Source organism: Falco punctatus, assembly GCF_963210335.1.
Source record: "Falco punctatus genome assembly, chromosome: 4".
NCBI classification, from domain to species: domain Eukaryota; kingdom Metazoa; phylum Chordata; class Aves; order Falconiformes; family Falconidae; genus Falco; species Falco punctatus.
Genome location: NC_137583.1, coordinates 91,906,882 through 91,927,459, shown reverse-complemented (window position 1 = coordinate 91,927,459; position 20,578 = coordinate 91,906,882). Strand labels below are relative to the sequence as shown.

General features: G+C 38.4%; 1 protein-coding gene across 3 annotated transcripts in view; it reads right to left on the bottom strand.

Moving 5' to 3' along the window:
* VPS41 (VPS41 subunit of HOPS complex) overlaps positions 1 to 20,578 on the bottom strand; it is a 111,995-nt gene that overhangs the window by 23,504 nt on the left and 67,913 nt on the right. For all 3 annotated transcript variants that reach the window (XM_080383239.1, XM_080383238.1, XM_080383240.1), the window contains exons 11-19: positions 16,028 to 16,125; positions 13,571 to 13,700; positions 11,737 to 11,852; positions 10,120 to 10,176; positions 7,894 to 7,955; positions 7,019 to 7,100; positions 2,738 to 2,830; positions 2,115 to 2,242; positions 1,065 to 1,209 (exon numbers count right to left, since the gene is read on the bottom strand). In XM_080383239.1, coding sequence (XP_080239365.1) covers positions 1,065 to 1,209; positions 2,115 to 2,242; positions 2,738 to 2,830; positions 7,019 to 7,100; positions 7,894 to 7,955; positions 10,120 to 10,176; positions 11,737 to 11,852; positions 13,571 to 13,700; positions 16,028 to 16,125 — 911 coding nt within the window. The remainder of the gene's footprint in view (positions 1 to 1,064; positions 1,210 to 2,114; positions 2,243 to 2,737; positions 2,831 to 7,018; positions 7,101 to 7,893; positions 7,956 to 10,119; positions 10,177 to 11,736; positions 11,853 to 13,570; positions 13,701 to 16,027; positions 16,126 to 20,578) is intronic.

The window sequence follows — 20,578 nt, the reverse complement described above, 5'->3', positions numbered from 1 at the left end:
ATTCTAGAATACCTCTCCTAAGTTTCCACGCTAATAACAATCAATACTGTACACTTACATTGCAGGTGAAGTATGCCTATTGAATCATGGGTCACAGAAGGCCACTGCCAAATGATGTAGAAATATTCTGTGTCCCATTGCAAAAGGGAACTGCATGGTGATGACTGTGTAAGAAACACATTATTCAACTTGCCTTACAACTGGATTCCTCCAAACTACGTGCACACCAATACCGTAACACAAGCAGCCAAGACCATGTAAGCCAAAGGCCCACCAGGATGCTGTTTCTGCTTCCTCTTACAAGAGCAAACTTTGCTTCACATACAAAAAATACAAATCCATAGATTACTGGTATGATTTACTCTATTTAATACAAAAGAATTATACTCCCCTTTTTTTTCTTTCTTTTTTTTTTTTTTTTCTCCTATGTAGTTTAGAATAGGCATAACAAAGATGATCACTTTGGTACTCCTGGCTCCTATTTTAGCTCCAGTGCTTAAACAATTACTGCACTGAAAAAACAGCAGATCTACTTGGTGTCATCCCAGGGATCACACCAAAGCACGTTTGCTGAGATTTCTATAGCCAGCTGGGAAGAAAGAAGATAGAGTTCAGCACAAAATGCGAGCTTCTTGATTTTGGGAATTTTGGTTCATCTTGCAAACTTTCAGAAGCAAATTAATTGACTGCAGTGAAAGAAAAGTGCCCAGAATGTTTAATGTACACCTCAACAAATTCACTGCCTCCTTTCTTTGGCTTATTAAGAGCATTAGTTCTTTAGAAATGCAGAAGCAATATCATGGTGAAAGTCTACTTGAGAATCACAACAATGATCTTGGACTGTTCTTACTGTGAGTGATACTCAAATGGAAATACAAATGAAAAAAATCATCCTCAGGTCAAGTATTTTGCAGTCCGGGCAAACATAATCTTCCTTACCTCAGAATGTATTCAGACACAGCAAACACGCTCTCTGCCTGAACACTATCCTTAGCTCATCTATTTTTAATCTGTTAAAATATCTCTAGTGCAAAGTGAATATAAAATCATTAAGATCACCATACCTCTGAATCAAAATCCATGAGCAGAACGATTTTGTCTCTGATAGAACTGAAAAGATTGTGCTTGTGGATCAACTGGAAGACGTCTTTGTGCCTCAGAGTTAAGTAAATTTCAAGGGCTCTGCCATAGCGCTGGTCATAAGTATACCTGACAAAACAATGTTACAATACACATGGATCTTAAATAACCAAGTGTAGGAAAATCACCTACGAGGGAAAATGTAAACGAACTCCAGGATGCAAATCTTGCTAGAATGCTATTTGATCTGATAAATTTTGAAACAGTTGCTGTGATTCATTTTTGTTGAAGGGAAATCAGACACTCGGCAACATTAATTTCTGTTTATATCAGCCATCACATTTGTGTTCTGACCTGTGGTTCTCTGCATTTTCGTTTTCGTTTCCAAACCACAGCAGAAGCTACACAAAACACCTACCTTTTCTATTACTGGAAACTAATTGGAACTCTCTTCAGAACTAAAAAACTTTGTCCTCTTAAAACTTTGGGACAGACTGTAACATAGCAATAGACAGTAGCTCTGCTTTCTTCAAAGTAGTAGTATGAAAAGAACTTAACATGGGAATCAGGCTGAGAACACCAAAGAGCTTTACGTCTGTATGAAGCAGCCTAGAACCTGATCAGTTCTGGCACATTTTCCAGCCACGCAGTAAACCTCAATATAATACTTCTGAAATAGCGGGGAAAACAGCACCATCTTAGTTTCCTGTGGGTCATTCTGAAATGCTCACTTCACAAAAAAAGCTCCCTCTGACAGCATAAAGAGGGCTGCTAGCTATTTGCTTTGGAAAGAGGAGTAGCAAATCCAATCTCGTACTAAACTCTTTGCCTTTCATACTCCGTGTACACTTTATTATAAAGGGAAAAGAATTGCTAAGCTGTGCAATCAGCAGAGGGGAGAGGAGAGAAAGCCAATACTCCCCAGATTACAGCAAAGCAGGTATTTCTGTTAAGAGAGTTAGGCAAACATTTATAAACTACAGTACACTATTTCAAGCTTACTTTTTGTAATAGGAGTTTAAAATTGTACTCACAATTCTGCAAGCGTTCGTAGCAAAGTCCTGTTCTGTGGATCTTTCTTCAGGTGATCCACTACAGCTTGAACTATGATTGTGTTGTTGTAGAGATCTCCAGGCCACTCTTTTATCAGGGTTGCAAACCCCTAAAAGTGTAAGAGATTTTAACAGAAATAGAACTGCCTAAGGAACATTTCAAAACATCAAAGCTTCAGCTAAACCTCTGAGATGATACCTGCTGTGCTTCACCTCTAAGCCAGTTTTACGTGCCCGGAGACGTGCATAGTGAAGAACACAGATTTTCCTTCTCAGGCCAATGTTATTAAGATTCATGAAGCTGAGTCTCTTTTGGGTACTGTAGGCTTTGTGCAGCACCTCAACCACTTATGCTACATTAAACTAAAAATAACAGTATTTATAATAAATAATCAATCTCACAGTATTTGCGTGCTCTGAAGAACTTTCTACCTATTCTCCTAAAAACAAAACCAAAATTCATCTTTTACATCTTTTTATTATTGTGGAACTGTCCATTGATAATCTGTTTGAATACAATACAGAATTTGCTGTTGGAATTCTACATTGCTAAGGGTGTCTGGTTGGCGATACCTATTATACATGGACACATCACGCCACAGTACCTCATAGTCACTCTCCAAAAATTCATGCAGGACCATTTCATAGATCAGAGGTTTCAAAACTGGATCCCGCCTGGGCAAGTAACGACTAATTGCCTACAGGAAGAAAAAGAATAAAGTGTCAGAAGGGAATGACATGTAACATCCTGGCACATCGATGACAGAAAAAAGTATTTGTTGTGAAACAAAAAAACCTAAAGTTATGTGTAAAACATGGCTCTGGGTAAACACTGAAAGAGTTGTATATTCGTATTTGAAAGCAGTATCCTGAAGTCAGCTACTGAAGGACTACACAGATTGGAATTGCATTACTTACCTGAAAGAATTCTCATTAGAAAGATAGGTGCCAAGATACTGGTTAGAATGGAAGAATTAGCCATTGCACTTAGGGGTGTCTGCATATTTACTGCTAGTCATTTAGAAAAAAAAAACCATGAAAGACCCCTCAAAAGAAGAAAGTTTTCAAAATCCATTTTGTCCAGTCTTGGTCTATGTCTTGTAAAAAGGCATAAACATTCATTTGCTGAAAAACGTGTACTTTTGATTAATGACTTACTGTGAGGTCGCTACATTTTATGAAGAGTTCTGTTTTGCTACTATTTTTACACACCCAAATGAAAATTAATTTGAGAATACATCTCTGCACAGAAAGGGTGAAGACGTGTGATCTGTTGCTGTATAGGAGGTGTTAAGGAACCATGTTCTGGAAGGCAGGAGATGAGAACCTGCCAGAACGAATCAGCTCATACCCTGGAATTTCAGCACAGCATCTTATTAGTACTATTATTCCATTCAACTAGAGCCCAAGGTTATTACCGCCTGCCAAAATAAACCCTACTGCTACCAGCTGTGTGGGGACTTTGGGGTTTATAGCTGAAGGCCCAACAGTGATGAAATTCCTCCAAGCACCCAGAGATGCTGCCTGCTGCCCATTAATGGCACGTGGTGCAGTAGCATTTTGCTACTCAAGTTGCTCGGACAAAGCAGAAATAACATCTTGCTACATTTTTCTGTTTGGTTTTTTTTTTGTTTGTTTGTTTTTACACACAGCAATGACTATTCACAAAAAATTCTCCTTGAATTTAAATCCAAAAAATTGCCTAAGTTACATATGGCATTAGTCTTCCATCCGTAGGTGAAAAAGGAGGTAAAATAAAAGACAAATGAAAAAAAGCATTGTTAACGACTTTGCAAAAATTTAAAGTTCATTGCTCACAGGAGACCTATTCTCTACCCACACTGTTTGAGCTTGGCGAGTCTTTGAAATGTAGCATGCTGCCAACATCAGCTCCCACCGTCTGTCACAGAATTTAATGACTAACTCGGGGTATGGTCTTGCCAGCTGCCCTGGGGAATCATATTCCTGACCCCCTCATAAAAAAGCCTCCTCCGACCATAAAGAAAGCAAGCTGGTCATCAGCTAGAGACTCCAAGGCAGAGGACATTCTCTAATAGCTGTTTTCATTCCCACTTTCCACCTTCCTGCCACCTCCTAAATGAACAGCTTGGTCCGACCGGCTTTGCCGCAGCTCTTGGCCGCGGTTCGGCCGCACAGCGAGCTGTGGCACAGTGCGGCTGCCTCGCTGCGTAGGGGCCAGGCTGCCTTGGGAAGGAATCTCTCCTGCCCCAGGTCCCACTGCTCTGAAGGAAAAGCACAAGCCGCTCCTGCAGTTTGGCCCCCACGGTCAGCAAAGGCGGAGAAGCACCCGAGTTATTTTTAAGCCTAGGCACAAAGGTGAACTCAGACCCATGCTGGAGGTTACAAACTCTTCCAACTGTATTTTTAAGCAGTAGTTAAGAAGCGAGGTCAGACAAAGAAGCTCCATAATCAGCATGCCTTTGCATCAATTCCTGAATTATGTGGTGAAAGAGACTTTAAACAAAAAGGATACTATATACAGAAATATTTTCTTTGTTTCTTCTTAAGACCTGCTTTCGGACTTTTGAACAATAGGTATGAAGACGGAGAACAAGAAATCCTATATAAAAGTTAACATGAGACAGCCTAAAACATCTCACCAGTAAGTGCAAACCACAATTATTAATCCTTCAGCGGATACCTAAGAGATGAAAGAAGCTGTCTGGATAACGCTGCTCTATGCTGTGCGCACCACAGTCAAGTGAAGTCTGTCTTGTGTCCTCTAGCCAATGTTTTGGTCAAAGTCTTTCTGCGGCTCATCCTGCACTCATGCTGAAAGTCACTGCTGTCACAGCAGGGTCAACAGAATGGAGCACATCCCTGATGCCACAATGGCCATCGCTTGCAGAATCTGGCACCTTCCTTCAGATCCACCCTCCTAAGCTGTCTGAGCTGAGACATTGGATTTTACACTGAAGTGATTTGAGCACAAGCATGTACTCCATCAAGCCACCACTGCTGAAGGAGAGGAGCAGATCATTGCAAGGCTCTAAAATCTTGAAACTGCCAAAACAAAGTTTGCTAGAGGACATTCACTGTAGACATGAGAGACAGCAAGATACCACAATGCAGTCTCTGGTAGCCAAACAGGACCTTTTAGTACAGAACACTCAAAAAACCCTCCAAATCCACAAACAAACAAACAAGACACCCCACAGGCTTTGACATTGGGGTATCACTAATTAGTCCCTCTGCAGGAAGGTAAGTTTAAGCCTTTAGTTTTACTGCCACTTCAGTTATCGGCAGATCACCTTAGATTGGAAACACCAGGTTTCAGGCAATCACTTACATGCAACACAAATTCTCTAAGAAAATTCCCTTTCGAAACACATTTTGTCTCCAGTTCTCAAATAAAGTCTCCTCAACAGGGCCTAAAGCCATTACAGCCCAGTTACACCACCATGTTTAATACCTGCTGGTCGAAAAACAGGTAAAAACTCCAAATCGCATGCAAGTGACCCCCAGCATTACAAGAACCACTTCATTTAGATCTGGCTTAACTTAGTTCATCCTTTATAAGACTCAGGTATCTTTAGGAACTTGGGAAAAGTTACATATGGCTGAAATCATAAAATAAGAAAGGTATCTTCCAGAACTGCAGCTTGAATCTGAATCATGTAATGGACTGCATCTTATGTTTTTCTAAGTCCACTTCCAAAGGGCTGAAAACAACAAACTGTTTAGAAAGGCAGTAATTTAGCAGAGATGTTTTGCAGTAAACCTGCAAATATTTTTATATTTTACAGTCTGCTGGATGACATAAGTAGAGACAAGAAAAAAACATCCATTCCAGACACTTGCATCTAAAAACCAAAATAAGCCCAAAAGGACTAAGAAGCAGTGTATCAAAATTTCACCTGTACTTGCACTCAGGTCCTTTATAGCATTGAAATAAAGAAGCAGAAACACGAGATTTCATCTTCCAAGGTGGCAAAGAGTGCACCGAACCACTAAGCACTCATACAGAAGGCAAGGCTGTTCTTGCACTGGAATGGCTCTAAAACAAAAGCCAGACATTTCTGAAAACTGTAATGCTGAAACACTTTCGCTCTTTGAACAGAATTAAACAGCTCAAAACCACCAAGGGACTGCATGCTGTGAGATCTTAATAATATGTCCTTTTTGGCTCATTGAGTTTGAATAGGAAGACATAAAATTCAGAAATAAACGTACACGTGTTACCAAAGGGAGTGTGCATAATGTTTTCTACTGGTTTGGCAGCGACAGTACTATAGCCTTATGTCCCAGGCAATTTATTAACTGAGAATCTCACATTAAATGTGTCCTGTTATGGTAGCTGGCTTGCAACCAGGGAAAACACAAGACAGGGCAGAACGCTCCTCTTTCTTGCCACCCTTTCTAGCACACAGCCTAGGTTTTACGTGTTGCTTTGCAATTTAACTGTTCTTTGATGGTTAAACCTGTGGCTTTGTTGCAAGGCATGTGGATTTTCAGGAAAGGCTGGCAGCCATGGAGTCTACTTACCTTCAAGAGTTACGGTACAATTTTTCAGGTCATACTGGAAGGGAGTGAAAAGTAAATGGGAAAGATGTATTTAACTACGAGCACCTTTGCAAGTAAAGGCCTTGGATGTGGGTCTTTTCATTGCAGACTGTCAACAAGTTAAAAATAGGTAGTTGAGTACCTGGATGTGCTATACCTCGTCTTTTGAGGCATGCTAACACATACACATTGATCTGAAAGGCAACTGTGCAACTAGAGATCCGGGGCAGGAATTTCAAGGGCAGTGTTGTATCATGTTACCACACTGGAGACATCAAATGTGTTCCTTTAGCTACTTGGTCAAAACATGCAGGAAATACGGCATGCCAATTACCTGAGTGCAGAGACTGAAATTAACTTACCTTAAGCTGACCTATTTCTTTAAACTTGTAAACTTCAAATTCCCAGAGTTCTGTGTTTTTGCCAAGAATTTTCTGGCATTTTCTGGAAGGAAGATGAAAGAGGAGAAAACAAAAGTAGGTACACAGAATAATACAAATGTATTTGTAAATAGTACAAATGTATCCTTGCATTACTGCAAGGATTCCTTTCTTCTTTCTGCTCCATATCAAGACAGTTTCAAAGGTGACTTATTTGGGCAACCATTGCTTTAAGCAGAGCATGCCACGAACTACTCCTTTCAGATCTTACAATTTTACTGCATCCAAGAGGACTTCACTGCTTAGTATGCATTCACCCTTATGGATTACAGCCATATTAGCTTCATGAGTGAAGTTTTTAAATCTCAGCTGAGAAAAATTGAGTACTTAAGACACGCTTAAGCTTACACATACATGAAAACACAAATCTTAGGTAATTTCTGATCCTTACTTCAGATACCCTTATTTGACATTTATGTTAACTGCCATGTAACCACAAATCGTTTTCTGATGGTCCTACATGGAACGACATACTAATAAAATTAGATTATCAACATCCAAAACAAACCTCAGTTTTGAAAATCTAGTGTGACTGAAAAATCAAGGCTGACACTCACAAATATGTATGTCTAATTCTAGTCAAAGTTTAGAAAGTTTACAGTAACTTTTGGGTCACTACAGGCAAGAAAATATAGGGCACAGTAATACATTTGTATGTTTTGAAACCTCAGAAACTCCAGAACATGTAAAATCAACAACACAAAATACTTCAGAATCAATAATTTGCTTTTGCTTTTTCCTACACACACACACACACACACATTTTAGCCAGCAAATAAAAATCTTTAATAAGTTACCGAGCAGCCAGGTCATACTCTCCTTTCTCCACTAGGTGATTTATATAGGCTAAGCCAATGTCCTAAAGGGAATAAAAATCATTAGTTATAGAAGTTTGGAAGTCAGCTACTTGACTGCCACAATAACTATCATTCCAGCTGTATGCACTGCTGTTAAGTCAAGCAGCAGGCCCTAAGGGTATACCCTGAGTCCTCCTTTACATGTAGGGCCCACAGATCAGTCAACACAAAATAAACGCATAGACTGCTCACAAATTCAAATTAAGATGCTCTTTTAAACAGTTCGCATGACCTCACTGACGCTGAGATGACCGTACCACCTCTACATATTAAGGATTGTTCAAAATCCATAGTGCATCCATTTAGTGCTTGCATTAGTCATTTCTAAAAGAAAACCACCAGCCATTATATGAAACACTTTCTTTGTCAACACAAAGTTTGCAGGGGGGAAAAGCACTGGTTGGGAACATAAATCCTAGCGCTGCTCTATACAATAAAGGAATTACCGAGAATTTAGCAAGATTATTACATATTATTACAAAATAAAATCCCCTTCTCCAGAGTTCATCACACAAGTCAGCTGTAAAATTTTTCTGTTAGGCATTTAATATTGTAAAATTTTGGCAAAACAGCCATGGCCTCTACTATAATTTCAACACTGGTGTCATGGTCAACACAGCCCAGTGTACCCTCTGTGTAACTTAAGAATCACATCACTAAAAGCACATTTGTTTCCAGGGGAAAGAAAAATCATGCATGTACACCTGATTTTAAAATTCCATTCCACTGGAATAGTCTGTATTTTCAACTTCACCATTCTCAGGAATGAAGATTTCCAGCAGCCTCTTTCTCCAGTAGGCCAGCTCCCCAGTGATCAGAGCAGACAGTATAACAAAGGGAGCTGTAGGTCTGCGGTTGTTTAGGACCTTTGCATTCTGCTCTAGAGGTGCAGGGGGGCAGCGATCATTACTGCCACCTGAAAAAATCCCCAAGACCACCAGACCTGTCAGGTGATGCGAGTGTGCTATCATTGGTCTGATCACTGCTGGCCAGTGAGACCATGAGTTGTTTTAAATCCCTGAACTGATAATCCTTTGCTTAGGGTTTGATGTCAGCATTTTTTCGTTCAACACAGCCTATGGGTTTTGCATTACAGATCAAACACTCTACAACTCTGCTTGTATATACACACAGTGAATTTCATCATAGCAGAGCAAATTTCTGCAAACCAAGAGAAACGGGTTTTTTGTGTTTTTTTTTTTTTTTTTTTTTTTTTTTTTACTTCACTCCTAATATATTGCCAGGACCTCTTTTAAGAATTCTTTATAACTTTTGCAAGGGTCACAGAGCAGCTAAATCATAGAAACTCTGTAATAGGTGATGGCATGGCATTAGGTCTTGATTCAACTTCTGGACTACCCAAGAAGAAAAGCATGTTTATGACATACTGACATATAATGTGTGTATTATAGCAGTAAACTGGCTACAAAATAAACACATCTAACGCTCTGCACTTAAACAGAAACTTCCATTTAAAGAAGCAGCAGTATTAATGAAACATCAATGCGCTCACGCCAAGGTCAATTTAAACAAAATAAAAAAATGCATGTTAAAACTAGCGATGCTTTTATGACTATTACATTATGTCCCTCTTTTGTCTTAAACATAGATATCCTTCATTGCTTTATGAAGGGACAACAGACATGGGAAATAACTACAAAGGAGATAAGGAGCTTCACTATGTAAAATAACAAGTACAGCCAAGCAACATGAGAGCTAGATGTGAAACTGCAACTGAATTTCAATAGCATTTATAAAGGTCTTCCCATTGCACCTTTAAAACTCCAGCCAAAACCCTCTCACACGTACAAGGTGAAACAAAGAGAAATGTGTCACCCCCCACCCAATCTCTAATACAATACTGTGTGCTACTTGAAACAAAAGCAAATTTAAGATAAAAGTTAAAGCAAACAAAAACCCCATCAGCAATCAGAGAAGTGGAATTATTTTCTTTTTAATGTGAATAGCATCTTCATAAAATCCAAATCCTTTCGTGTTTCATGTACTAACATTTCTGTTCTGCAGCTGAAACTAAGAAATCGAATGCTAGTTGGAGTATGCCTAACAGCTATGGTCTGGTGCGATACAGAACAGGAATCTATTTGTGGCATCTCACAGCATTCTAAAAGAAATTAGATTATTTTGAATAGAAGATTTGAGACTTACCAGAATCTTATGCTTTTTTATGGTTTTCTGACTGATTTCAGCTGCCATCAAAGCTTCCTATATACAAAAAGTAGAAAACACAGATACTAGCCAAATACACAAACTTTCAATACAGAAAGCTCTAGAACTGCATAAATCAACTATTTTTCAGAGCAGGGTGTTTGAAGCACTAGAATTTTTAATGCCATGGTTGGATGAACAGCTTTGAATTCATACTCAAACAAAAGCAGTCAACCAAAGAGAAAACTACTTTTGTTTCCATCTGGGTTCACTCCACTTTACTATATTAGGATCAAATCGCAAGATTACAGTGAAACAGACAATAGAATTGCATTGGATCATTTTCAAATGAGAATCCTTCACTACCAAAATCTGTGAAAAAAATCATCAGGAAAAGGGGTGGGGGAAGACCCAAAGTCTTCTCCAGTCAGACTGATTTCTATTTTAAGTGTCATTTGCCCTCCTACTACTTCTTTCAAATGTACAGAAACAAAGCTGGCACTTTTATAAACAAAATGAAACCTTGAACATACAGCATAACACACAAGCTACTACCTTGAATGGCTTTCATAAAGGCACACACACAGCTGTCACTTGCAAATTACTGGAGTCTTCAGGGACCAAATGCTGTGATTTACATAAACTGCAAAACTGCACTCATCATACGAGTTTGCTATTCAGATGCAAAAGCATCCACAAGGATTTAAACAAATCTGCATGAGAAATACCATGATTGCATTAACAAAAGGACTGTGTGCTGATAACTTCCCACTTTTTTTTCCTCGCTTACAATGGGCATCTAACAAACAACACATAAATAAGAATTTGCAAGTTACTTTATGCATCATAACAAGTGTTCTAAGTCATTAACTTCAGGACATCAGAATCCAGAACACTGGGTGCATGTTCATATTGTCTGCAAGAATTTATTATTATTATTTTAGGTGTTTAGATGCACATGTTTAAACACACAAGTATTTATGCAACCAAATACTGAGCTGCTTTTTTCCAATAGAGCTTGTTTTTTAATACTGGCTCTGCTTTTTTTGTGGGTAACACTACTTTCAGCACCAATGCCTACATACAGTTTGAGCCCATATTATTTTACTTTCAAAGGCTTCAACACCAAAGGTAAGTAATGTGAGGCAAGACACAGTACCCTAACACAACCTTTTCATTCTATAGTAGAAGTGATATAAAATGGGGAAAACCTATTATCGCCCACCAAATCCATTTCCTTTCCCTCTTTAGTTAGGACAGATCTAAAAAGATATCCATGTAGCTCATTAGTTAGCTGTTCTGCCGCTTTAAAGCTAAAACCCAGCTTTAATAATTTTCAGTGTCAGCTAATACATTTCATATCTGATGCTGAGAGCAGTATTCACAGCATCTAATTCAGCTGCCTCACTTGGGTGCAATTCAGATGAGTTGTTCCAGTAGGAAGACTAACTCTCCAGAAAGACGGAAAGGTGTATAGTCAACTCCCACCTTTTACAAGCATTTAGTCAATGACTGTAGGACTGGATAGTTTCTGTTCCAAATGACTAGCAAAGTTTATCATCCCACTCCAATTTCCAACCCAGGAAAGCCTGAAGGAAAGAATGTTGTAAAAATTACTTCGTATTTCTTCTTTTCAAGAAGCCAGTCAATGTGGTCATCTTGGTCCCGCTCTTTAGCCACAACCACATCTCTTGGGCTGATGATATAAAAAAGTGATTCACCTTCCGAATACTCTGCAAATGCATACACAGTTTTATTATTATTTTTTTTCCTTCAGTAAAGCCCTGTTTTTTAGTACACCCTTGAGGGGAATTTAAAAACAGGAGACGCAAGGAAGACAGCAAGGCTACTCCTGCCAAACATGCCTGTTCGCGAAGCTGTATTTTCCAATAAATTAAAACTGGTTTAAATGGCAAAATATCTTTAAAAAAAAAAATCACTACAGCTTATTGCAAATTCTGATTCATCCACTATGTGTAAACTTTATGATGGTTTAGAACACATTATTATACTTTTAGAGGACTATTACACTACATAGCCTGCAATAAACTTATCCTCCCCATCAAGGTCAAGGCCATCAAAAGCATAAATGATAGATGCCATAACCCCTGGGGACACAGCACATCATTACAGCAATGCATTTGCAATGCTATAAGTTAAGGTTATATGTATAATGCATTTGCTTATAGCATAAGCTTTTATTTTTGAGTAAGCTCGAAGTAAAAATGTACTTAAAGGTAAAAATCAAACACAGAAGATGACTGTTCAGAGTAGTTATTATTTCCACAGAACATATGAAAAACCACCATCAATATTTTGTACGTACAGGAAAGAAAACCAATCCCCACTTTTTATCTGTATCTATACACACATACAAACACACTCCTGAACTGCGGAACAATTCACAAAATAATGCTTGTTTTAAAGCCATCAAAAAATTTAGATTTGTCAGATTAACTAGAATATTCATTAAGCATGAAAGTACAACTGTGGACTTCAATGTTCTGCTTAAGGACAGGTATAAAGAAATCCCAATTCCACTGATAGATGCAGCAGAGATGTTTTGGAGATCAGGAGGAGATATACTGTATTTCTAGTGGCTTAAGGGCATTGATGTACACAAAGAGGCCTGCCAAGTCTATGATTTGAAGCATGCTGCCAGAGAAGATGCTTAAAAATCAGATTAATGGATTTTAAAAGCCAGAAGGAATGTTTCTGTTTAACACAGGCTATATAATCTTCACCAAGGAATTCTTCATCAGCTTTGCCATGCATCTTTCCTAACTACTACACATATATCAGAAAACTATCTCATCTTATTTAAAAGACTCTGGTATATCCTGTCCCAGGGCTTAATCTCCTTGCCTGTTACATAATTAAACCTATCTTCTAGGCCTAACTTGCCAAACTCCAGTTTTTATTCGCTATAGCTTACCATTCTGGGGTCTGTTATATGCTGACAGCTTTGTCAGTACTGGGAAGCTAAATGTCAGTGTGGCCCTTTTAAGTTGATCCAGGTGCATCTTGCTGTTGAAATGACATTTACGCCATTTTTGTCTCTAAAGCAGCTTTTCCAGACACTGTACCACTCATTTCACTATTCCTGAAGCCCTCTGCATCCGAAGAGACACAACAGCTCCTATGGATCACATGCTGAATGCATCTCCATCAAAGATATGACCTTCCACAATACTGGACGTTACATTCTGCCTTCCCCAGTACATCTGACATAATAGATGGCATTACAAATCATGATGTTTAAATATGCAATTTGTTTTCTTTCATGTAACTGGTTCTTGTGGACTTTCACCTCACACTTCAGTGTCATAAGCAGTTCTTGACAGTTACTCAAAGAGATGCCATAAAAACAAAAAAGGAGGCTGAGTCCTCCCAAATCAATTTTTTTAACCAAGTTATGAAAATAAAACAAAACAGTATTAATGACACCTACCTAAATGATAATCTCTACATTCATTTTCCTGAAATCCCCGTACTGTTAGTGCATCAGAAGAGATCTCTTCACAGGACTCGGGTAGAGGCTGTACAATATCCAGTCTAGGCCTTGCACAACACTCCACTTCCTAGAAAAGCACAAACATCTTAGTTGCATCCTACACAATTTACCTTAGCAATGCCAACTGGTGGTCATCTACAAACAATGCTGAAATTCAACAGCTGCAAATATTCCCAAAGGTCCAGTACTTTGCACTGGGTACTCAGTTGTGAACCATACAAGTTGAGAAGTTGTGCTCCACAAAGTAGCTGTAATTGCAACTGAAACACAAAGTTATTCCTACCCTTGGCTTGTTGAATTTGAACAGATCAGTGCAGAGAAGGAAGTTTAGACAAGACACAGGTCTAACTCTTCCCCTGAGTTTGCTCACTATTTTTCTGCTCTTGGTCACAGCTATCACAGATGATCATGAACCACTGCATCCAACACACAACAGAACAATTTAACATCCTAAGCTGGGCTCAGGCCCTGAAGGACATTTCTCTATGAATCAACAATATTCCGGTACCAAGATGAACCTGGCTTTTTTGTAGCTAGTGTTCAACTTTGCACTTTTAAGCGTCAGCAGCAGTAGGGAAAAAATTAAACTGAGAATAATCTAAACCTCTTGCTGTGCTGATGATCTTAGAGTAACATGAGCATTCAAGTGCAACATAGGTGGTTATGTTAAGACGACATCATGGATTTTCATCTTCTATCCAAGGGAAACTGCTGTCTTCAACTAGCTGTATTTTTAATTAAGTCAGGGTCCAAGACAATTCATTATTTTTTACTTCTGGCTCGTGCATTGTAACAAAATACAGAATGAAAGAGCAAGGAGACATCGAAAGTAGATTTACACAGCTCTAGCCTACACATTCAGCCACAGCACTGCTTAGGTCTTTTGTTAAATTAACTGTTCCAGTGCAAGTCAGGGGGGGTGGTGGTGGAAACAGAAAAATAATAATCAAAGCAAGTCATGAGTTCAACTCTGATCAGATTCGTAACAATTAGGAAGCTTTTGTTTGAAAGCTATAAAATCAAGCATAGGAAGAAGAGTGTTCCTCACAACCCAACAGCATTTGCAGCAAGCAGCACTTCTGCTGCAAGGTTGGGCTCCACGGAGCCGAGGCACTAACAGAGGGGTTCTCACCACACCAGGGCACAGAGATGGTGTCGGGGAGGACAGTACTTCCATTCCCTTGCTAGAATTACCCAGAGGACTGAGATGTTATTGAAGTCCATCATTCAGAGTTTGTTTGAAAAGCTAATTAAAAGCAAATACATAAAACCCCCCTTTTTCTTATGTTCTCTTACTATTATATCACCTGAAATTCTCATTTTTCCATCCTGAAGCAGTTAGAATGACTTTAACCTTTGTCAGTCACCACCTCCTTTACACTAGCTCCTTTCCCATGCTGCTACTTCATTAGCAGTGGCTTCCCAATTTCCTTGCTCCCTAGCATTTCAACCCCCCTTTTCCTCCCCTTTCTTTATCCTGTTTGTTTGCCTCCTTTTCTTTCACTGACTCTCCTGCCCTAGCAGACTACTGAACCGGCTCTCTTGGGAAACACTGCTGTGACATTATTTTTCTCCTTAATTTAAATAAAGAAACAATACTCTGACATCCTGCAGCAGAGCTAAAAGCTAACCCTATTGATTTCAGCAGGCACAAGCATTTGTTTGAACCTACAGCGTTTCATTGCCTAGCAACTTGTGCACCCTTAAGGTTACTATGGTGATGGTTGTCTAACTCGGACGTACTATCAAAGAGATGATCAAGAGTATCTGCCACTCTCACACCACAACTTCAAGGGTTTCCTCCACTGCCTCACCTTTTATTTGTCAATATGAAATACATGTTGGAGACAGACACGGCACTCGCCCGCACGCAGTAAAAACAGCTGACATGAATTCTAATTTCTACACACGTCGGTGTGCATGACTAAAGGTCTCAGAAGAAAGGGAGACAACGACGTCACTGGCTCGCAGTCATGTATCCCACCCCACCAGGGTGACTCCTACTGCTTGAGTTGATCAACTTCATTACTCTGATTTCTTCTAAGATGCAGTGTCAGCAAAGCCCTCTTACAGCTAGAAAAGAGTCTTCATTTCTTCTGGTGCAGAAATAGCAGAAAGAAAGAGAGAAAAGGAGAAAAACAGGGGGGTGGTGGGGAGACAAAGGAGAGAGAAGGACTATCCAGAGACCTTCTCTGCCTTCTGCAGGAAATAAAGGAACCCAGACAGGATTTCTGAAAAGTACGTACACTAATCTTCTACATCACCTCCACCAACCTTATTTTACAGGTCAAACAAGTTTCAAGCACTGTTTGCTACCAGCAAGCTACAATAATCAGATCTGCATGACTGTTTAAGGCCCAACTCTACGAAGAAATCTAACATAGAAACAATTACCGTTTTTTCAGAAATCTCCTTCACATATGAAAGTATAACAAGCTGGTCGCAGAGAGGTGCAAGTCCACTGATATAGAATTCGGTGTCAAACTGGAAAACTGAAATACAAGAAAGACAACAGGCTGTTAAATAAATGAATGTGTATCAACTGCTCCCTAAGAAAAATACGCAACTGATTTTCAGCAGCAATCAACAGTATGCAGTAGCACTTCAGAGAAATGAAGACTGAATACATACAACAAACCTACAGACTTCCCAGTTGGATTAGCATGATGAAAAATTGCATTTAACAGACTAAATTCCATTAAAGCTTGCAAGAAGAAATGTTTGTGCTCCAGGACATGCTAGAGATGAAGCATCTGAAATGAACGATCCGCCTGATTTTCAGTAATCACATTGAAAAAAAACAAGGAAGCAAAACCAAACCCAAACTCAATAAAATAGGTTTTATTCATTGGTTTGCATATTTGCAGCTGGTTCATGTGGCCGTAATAGAATCACACTTGCTACTTCTATCGGTATGATGTATGAAAACACAAAGATCATTATTTATCATCACTTTAAACATCACAGGAAGATTTACAGATACCCTTATTACAAAGAAACATACGGTTAAAGAGTCCCTTTTCTTGTTCATAAAACTGAAAATGTTCTTTCATAAAATCGGTCTTCAAATCAAGACAGTTATGTGATGACTATTTTGAGAAACAAAAAGAAAAATAGAGCTGAACTGTATTTACAAAAAGGTTCATTAAAGCAGACCTCTGCCAGAGAAATAGCTTTAGTTCAATTTTGTTGCGTTTTACAGTCCTTGTCATGGGCTCCTCTCTCATGAGGCCCAAAGTAGGAAGCATCTGAATACTTACATTACAAAAAACTTGTACCTATAAGCTTTTACCAAAAATCCCAGACATATAATCACTTTCTCCCAAAACATGGGTTTAGGAGAATCTAAGCATAAGTAGGGGGGAAAAAAAAAAAAAGAAAAAAAAAGAAAAAAAAAGTAATTTCTTGCTTACTGCTTAACACATTAGTAATATCTACTGTTTACTAAAATAGTTACTAGTCATTTTAGCAAAGCAAACAGAAAATGCAGCATAACAACACTAAAAACAAAGCTAATTTTATTTAGCTAAGGTAATAAGGAAGACAGGAAAAATAATCGTCCTCCTGCTAAAAGAGAAAAAATACTGTCAAATAAAGTACAGATTTGACACCTGTCTCTCAATGAATAAGCAAACACTGTTTTTCTCTTAATGACTGCTGACACTTTCACATCACTGGGGGACCAAAGCACAACACAAGGGTAGAGCACTCAATCTATTCTAGGAGAGAATAGGTTCACATTTGTAATCCTGTACATAATTATTTTGTTCCAGCCTGTAAGACTGATGAGATTACTTTGACCGTGTCTCATGTTGCTCTGAGTGATGATTTTAAACAAACCACATCAGACATCTACATAATGTATCTTATTCCCAGTTTAAAATTTAGTATTTGACATTTTAAAAGAATATGAAAGGCACTAGGAAAAACATGGAGAAGGAAAAACAGTCAAACTCATAATGCTGGCTAAAAGAACAAGCAAAGAAACTTGCAGCTTTAAAAAGTGACAAGAGAAGGCTCTTAATGGCAGATGTAACATGGTTTGAATTTGGAGAGGAAAACAGCATGGTTAATAGTACATTTATAAAGATTGTGGGGTCAGTTTTAAAAAACCATGTGTGTTTCTTTGCTTTTCACTGGAACTTAAGTTTCTTTGACAGTTAAGATGTATGTAATGCCCACATAATGGTGTAGTTAGGATCAAGCAATAGTTCTGTTCTGAGAGACAAAAACAAACAAACAAATGTCATAATTTCAAGTTTCATTTTTAAATAGATTTTAGTTTCCTTTGTTTCACTTTCAGCTTTCTCTCAGTTCATTCTCCTCAAGAGGTCTTCTTCAAACACAATGCTCTAGCTCTGCTGCTACAGCCTTGAACAAAGAACAGCCAGCACAGACAGTGCTTCCTGACCTGATAAAAACCTTTGATGCAGCTAATCAAAAAAGTCTTACCGAAAAAAATTACAGAAGTTATAGCTGCACAGAACGCTAATAGTTTAATTTGATTTACTCTCTGGACACTTCGTTGTGATCAAGGGGGGAAAAAAAATCCAACATAGAGGCACTGCAGAAATTCTGGTAATTTGCAAAGGATGCAAAACAATTAAAACAGTATTGAAGTAAATGGGAATGACCGAGGTATGGCCATGTGTCATACATGTTTATGCCTGTCATAAGAGAAGGTGGAAGATATGCTGACAGTGGATCTACTCTATGTTCAGCATCTATGTACAGCTGTCAAACCAATTACCAGGAAGCAAAAAGAAGAAACCTGTAATTTTTTTTTGTTGTTCATTAAACAAAATGTATGAAATACACCACCAACAGAAATAAATAAATAAAAAAATTTGCTACATTATTTATCCAAACTCTATAAAGCAATTTTATCCTGAATTTAAAGATACACACACATGCGGCGGACTGAAACTAAAAGTTGTCCTATTTCATTTAACCCAAAAGTCATCCTATTTCGTTTAACCAGATCTCAGAAAGCACCCCCTGTTTTTCCACTGCAGATTTACAGCGTGAAATTCATCAAGAATTAACATGAAACTTAACGTGTGTTAAGAAAGTGTTAACGTTCACTTTAAGAAAAAGAAGGATTTTTTGTTTGTTTGTTTTAATTCCATATGACACAATATACAAAAAAATGTAAAAGCCAACACACAAGGTAATTTTTAGGTGGCCCACTCATATAGCAAGAGCAGCAGAGCCACAAAGCATCGTGAACTGGCTCATCTTACCCAGAACTCTGGTGCGCTGTTGGCTGCTAGGGTGATACCACTACGCATTCCCAAATTACCTTTTAACCATGTACTTCAGGCACATCTGCAAAATTTGCAGTCACTGCTGTAGACTGCAGTACAGCCTACCCTTAAGTGTTTTCAAGATGTTATCTCCACCACCAATGCTTTTACCGAGCTAGGTTATTTATGCAAAACAAAATAGAAAAAAACCCTGCATGTTTTGATTAGCTATGCCCCTTTGCATACAGCTGAATTGATACAAAATATAAGATTATTTCTTTTTTCCACAGTATGTGCATCCAGTTCCAGCTAGAGGACCAGAAAAGGTCCCATAAGCATCACTTCAGCTGTCTTCAGATGCATAGAAGCAAATCACAAAGCATAAACATAGAAACATGGTATATTTTTATTGAAATAAAAGAATATTCTTACTTTTAGGCATACTATCCAACAAAATCCTTGAAGAAAACACAGATCTTTTATTATTTTAACATTCATATTTTTCTCTGAAAATCTTCATATACAAACACCTGCCCCAGCCTTTAAGTATTTCCCTACAAATAGTTTTTACCCCCCGTAAGACTCTGCAACATTCTTCAAATATTCAAATTTCCAGGGCAGACCTACCTCTGGACTAGAAGTCTGAGCAGAAGGCTCAGGATGTGCCCCTTTAAAGAAATGTCAACTGTGACTCAAAAGGAACGGTAAACTTCTAGGGAGAAGCAGAAAATTAACCCACATGAAGGTCCCTTATTTGGGCATGAATATCCTCAGAACTCCCCAAAAACGTTCTATCCAAACTACTGTTTGTGAAATCAATCAACTATTTACCTGATCAAGTATATATTGTGATGGCATCTTAATGGACTTTTTCCTTGAAATCAGTAGGAAGAGCAGTAGGGTTAGACTAAAATCAATGGTGGGTTCTAGACGTCAATAATTAGCAAAAACTAATGCTTCCAAACTTGGAATTCACACTATCTACTATTTATTTATAATCAAAACGCTTGGAAAAGTCATATTCAAATTTATTCTTGTCCAAATGTTAAAGGTTCAGAAAAGCTTTAGAGAAAATTTAACAACCATTAGTCAATCATTCTATATATAACTTCAAATGCTACTGGGCAAAGATGAGCATTTTCATTAAAGCAAAGCAGGACAATGAAAATTATACTGTTACTTGATTATGATCACTGAACAAAAAACACCCCACCTAGGTTTACAACTCTTAAAGCCTCTGCCACTGAAAGCTGTTGCCTTACTACTTGCCACCAGCACAGAACAGAAACAAGCAAGCGTTTTGCTACTAAAATAAACCAATTTCTCTCAATTATAGCATCACACTAATCGGAAACATCAGGAGAAAAATCCCACTACCTCATCACGCCAGTAATCCTCCATCTGGTGAGGTCCACTCTTTCTATTAAACTAGAAAAATGTTTTGTCTACTGTAAGCAGTGTTACAATTTGCTGTTTTACTTACAGTCAGGTTGTGTGCAATAGGAGTGCTACTGTGGTGCCAAAATCATTTTACCCCTATTCCATCTCACATAGCAGTAAAAATAATCTTTAGAAATGTGGCAATCTCTTGTACAACCGTTTAGCTACAGACACACACAAATTTTAAGGAAATCCTATCGAATCTTGATGACAACTAGAAAGTCAGGAGCTTGTTTCACAGCTTCAAAGTTAATTTTCT